Source organism: Triticum dicoccoides, chromosome 2A, assembly GCF_002162155.2.
Source record: "Triticum dicoccoides isolate Atlit2015 ecotype Zavitan chromosome 2A, WEW_v2.0, whole genome shotgun sequence".
In the NCBI taxonomy this organism is placed as follows: Eukaryota; Viridiplantae; Streptophyta; class Magnoliopsida; order Poales; family Poaceae; genus Triticum; species Triticum dicoccoides.
The window spans coordinates 73,328,636-73,333,050 of NC_041382.1; the positions used below are offsets into that span (position 1 = coordinate 73,328,636).

The 4,415-nt window shown below is 50.4% G+C and overlaps 1 protein-coding gene across 1 annotated transcript; it reads right to left on the bottom strand.

Moving 5' to 3' along the window:
* Positions 1–2: 2 nt before the first annotated feature.
* On the bottom strand, positions 3–1,259 carry LOC119357619 (protein SRC2-like; the record flags this gene model as incomplete). The annotated part of the gene is made up of 1 exon (XM_037624504.1): positions 3–1,259. A coding segment is annotated over exon 1 (1,173 nt), but the record flags the coding sequence as incomplete, so codon positions are not given.
* Positions 1,260–4,415: the final 3,156 nt, after the last annotated feature.

The window sequence follows — 4,415 nt, forward strand, 5'->3', positions numbered from 1 at the left end:
GACGGCGGCATGGACACCGCACGTTCCACTGGCTTTGGAGAAGGTGGCATGGACATCACCTGACCGGATGGTTTCGGAGAAGACGGTGGCATAGACACCACACGCCCGACTGGTTTTGGAGAAGGCGGCATGGACACCACCCGACCGGATGGCTCATGAGACGGCGGCACGGCGACATGTCCACCGGCTGGCTTTGGAGACGGCGGCACGGCGACATGCCCTTCTTGCTTTGCAGGCGATGGCGCGGTCCCGTACCCAGAAGGTTTTGGAGTCGCCGGCGGCACGGCCGCACGATCTTCTTGCTTTGCAGGCGACGGCGCGGTCCCGTACCCATAAGGATTCGGAGACGGCGGCACGGCGCCATGCCCTTCTTGCTTTGCAGGCGATGGCGCGGTCCCGTACCCAGAAGGTTTCGGCGACGGCGGCACGGCGGCATGCCCTTCTTGCTTTGCAGGTGATGGCGCGGGCCCGTACCAGTAAGGTATTGGAGACGGCCATGCCGTATGCCCGGGTGCTTTCTCAGGCGAAAACGGCACATCCATGTAGCCGGCCGGCTTTGCAGGTGGAGGCGGGGGCACAGCCACGTAGCCGGCAGGTGGTTTCGCCGGCGGTGCCGCGGCCACATACCCGGGCCAAGCAGCCTGCGGTGGAGGCGGCGGCGGCGGCATCACCTGCTTCGCCGGGTACGCCACGACGGGCCACTCGTCGACGGGTATCTCCAGATGGGGCTCCGGCAGGACGACGGGGCCGAGACGGTACGTGAGGTAGAGCAGGCCGCGCACCTCGGTGCGGTGCACCTTGCGGATCTGGTAGGACGCGAACTGCGGCATGCTGTGGGCGCCGTAGTCGGCGCCGTGGCCGACGCCGGAGAGGATCTCGGAGAGGGGCACGATGACCTCGCCGACATCGCGGTCGCCGCCGAAGATGCGCTCGACGCGGAGGAGGATGTGGAGGCAGCCGCCCGTGGCCTCCTCGGCGGTGGGCGGCACGGCGAACTGGAGCGTGGCGTTCCAGGTCGGGTTGCGGCCGCCGTGCGGGTCCGGCGGGGTGCACTGGCGCGTGATGGGGTCGCCGGAGATGGTCGCCACCGCGTACACCTCCATGCGCGTGATGAGGTTCACGCTCTTGAGGTCCTTGGCTGACAGGAGCGTGACCTCCAGCACTCGGTACGCCATGCCGGTGAACTGAAGCAAGCTGGGCTTCGCAGCGCTTCGTGCTAGGCGGTGATCGTGATGGTGGTTTCAAGGTGAGAGGGAGAGGAATGCGCGCTACACGTATGTATAGGCGTAGGGGCGCTGCTTCTGGGCAAATAAGATTCCGGTTTGGAAGCAAAACCGAGGGAGAATTCAGTTTGGGGACATCTTCATCGACACCTGTTTGATTCTCGAGGCACATACTGGTGAGCAGTTAGCCCAACTAGTGCAATAAAGCTATGAAAATAAAATTAAGACATCATACGACATTATAGTAAAACAAACCCTGAAGCTGAAAGTTGTCAAGAATCTGGAAAGAAAATCATGACACATAGAAAGAGCGCGTACAACTGACATCACAAAATTTCACACATAGAAAGAACGCGTACAACTGACGTCACAAAATTTCAGATCTAGGTTTGGCCCACAACTTGACAAACAAAAGGACAAATCCAACAATAAATAACTAAAATTATCAAATATAGTATCGTGCTAGTTCTATTTAACACTTTTTGTATTTGGCCATATTTGAAATTTGATACTCTCTCCGCCCGAAGAAGCTTGTCCCTCAAATGGGTGTATCTAACACCAAGTTAGTGCTAGATACATTGATTTGATAAACAAGTTTGGGACAAGTTTTCTTGGATGAAGTGAGTATTTTGTTACATATGTAGAAGCATGTTCAATAACTATAATTTTGCGAAAAGACTTATAAAGTACACCTAAAGTACCAATAACAGCCGCCTTGTGAATTTTGGACTTGGTAGACTATTATTGCACCCCATACATGTGATAACCTCGACCCATATTACCAGAGTAGTGGTCGAAGATATACTTTGTTTTTGGAAGAATCAGATGCAAAGTCTAAAGTTGTAATACAGTGTTTAGAGGCTCAGTTAGAAGGGACAAAAACGAAGATGATCGCAGGCATTTGGGGCTTCTCCTTTCGGAAGACTGCGAAGTTGGAGAAAAATTCCCAGCAACCACATAATTCAGAGCCGGTGGCACCTTGATATTTACCCGATCCAAAACCATTGGATGGAGAAATTCATCTTCACCAGCAGACACACCGTCACCAAGCAGTCCCTGATTGGCAAGCACATGGGACAGCAGCTTCGGGGTAATCCATGGTTTCCCGGCAGGCAAAGAAAGATATGGAGGCATCTGATGCTCGGTCGACAGCTCAAGGCCTCAAGGGATTCCGACATGGACGTCTCAGAAGATTGCCTGTACACGATCGATGCCACTATCCTTGGCCTCGCCTCGCTTCCGGCTTTTCCCTGCAGTCTTATTCGTTCGGCTTTCTCTGTTGCTAAGATGCGAGGTTCTCTCGGATATGTTCTATCGCAGGCATTTCTTTCGGACCCTTCTTTGCTGCTGAGCCTTCCAATGTGCCGTTGGGTAGTGGTGCACATACAGAGCCGTAGTACGTACTAGTGTTCATGATGATTCTATTCTTCAGAAATATCTCTTGACACTGTGCTTTCTTGTGCGTACTGTTAATGGCATAATTAACCTAGTCGCTTGACGGGCTGGTTCTTGTGGAGCGCACGCAGATCTTGATTATTGGAGTAATGCTATACGTACAAACGAGTTACAAGCTTTTACAAAGAGGGTTAATTTGATTGGTCAATAGATGGGGAGGCGGCTCACCCCTCCTTAAAATCAGGGGGGGAAGGGGAGGGCAAGTTTGTGATTGGTTAGTAAATAGAAAAAAATCCTAGTCAGCGTGTAATTGTGTGTAACTTTTTGTATATTTAGCATTATTATGATTATTGCTCTGTCCGCCTTGCTTGTTAACCGCCCGTACCGAGTTTTTCTAGGCCTGTAAAAACCTTAGGTTAAAAAGTTGATTACTTTACTGGATGGATGACCCAAAAGGTAAAAATCTTTAGATTGACCTGCCCTATGTGTAATCTTGCTGATTTACTGGGAGGAATGCCGGGAAGATAAGAGATCCCGTCAACCTACCCTGCACGAGTTTACACAGACGTGCCGTTGGGAACTCAAACTGGGCACGACGTGGTACACACCCAGAAGGCATATGCCAAATTAACACTCTCTCTGACAGTGCAAATGTGCAATACAAGGTCATAAAACCTTGGTACATGTCGTTATGTAGTCCAAAACTTGGCTCGACTATCTCAAACTCCTTACCCGCAAAAAAAAAAAAGGAAAAAAAAAGACTAACTCAAACTCCGACACCAACAAGTCCGAGTTTGACATTCTCAGCGAAGTCGAACTGTGAATACTCACAAAGCTCGTTGGTACTGATAAACAAACAAATTTTTAAAAATGGTAAATTTTAACTTGTGACGTGTATTGGTGTATGTAGAATGCAGAAAACGTTCTTTTCCAGAAAACCTTTTGATCTATTCATCATCTGACATGACAACACAAAGGCCCCGGAAGTAACAAAAATTACATCCAGGTTCATAAGCCACTTAGCGACAACTACAAGCACTGCACCAACCAAAAGCACGTCACCGTCATCGCCCTCCCTCGCCGGAGCCAGATAAAACTTGTTGTATTAGATAGTCAGGAAGTCATCGTGTTAAGGCCCCACAGAATCCGCGTACTAGAACAATAATCGTTGTCGATAAAGAGATCAGAAGGATCCAAGCTGCAGACGCACAAACAAAGACTGGATCCAAGCAGATTCACCGAAAACCAGCGCCGACCGAATCCCACGACATCCGCCGAAGACACACCTCCACACGCCCTTCGACAATGAAGACGCATTGCCGGGACGGAGGCTAGGCAGGGAGAACCCTATTCCATCTTCAGGGAGCCGCTGCCTCCTCGCCTTCGTGAGTAGGACACAAACCCTAAATGAACTCAGAAAAGCATCTAAAAACGGAACATGATCCCTCCCGCCAGCAAGTGTCGGGGTCCATCGCGCCTCCATGGCCCTAAGGCCACCAGAGACATGGCGGACCAGCGTCGACATCGACAGGAGGCAGAGAAACCCTAAGTTTCTTTTTCTTGGGAGAGGTGGCCAAAAAAAGTTTTAAGCCCAACGCACGAAGCGATCTAACACTTCGCTTGAAAATCTCGTTTGTTTCCTCTCGAAACAAAGATTCCTCCTTGAAGATGGTCATGTTTCCAAGCAGTCTACGTGATAACTTTTACCTCGAAGATGGTCCTGTTTCTATGCATAAAAGGTTGTTATTAATTTGATTGGATTTTTGAGAATTAAAATAACAATTAGCACCAGGTTGG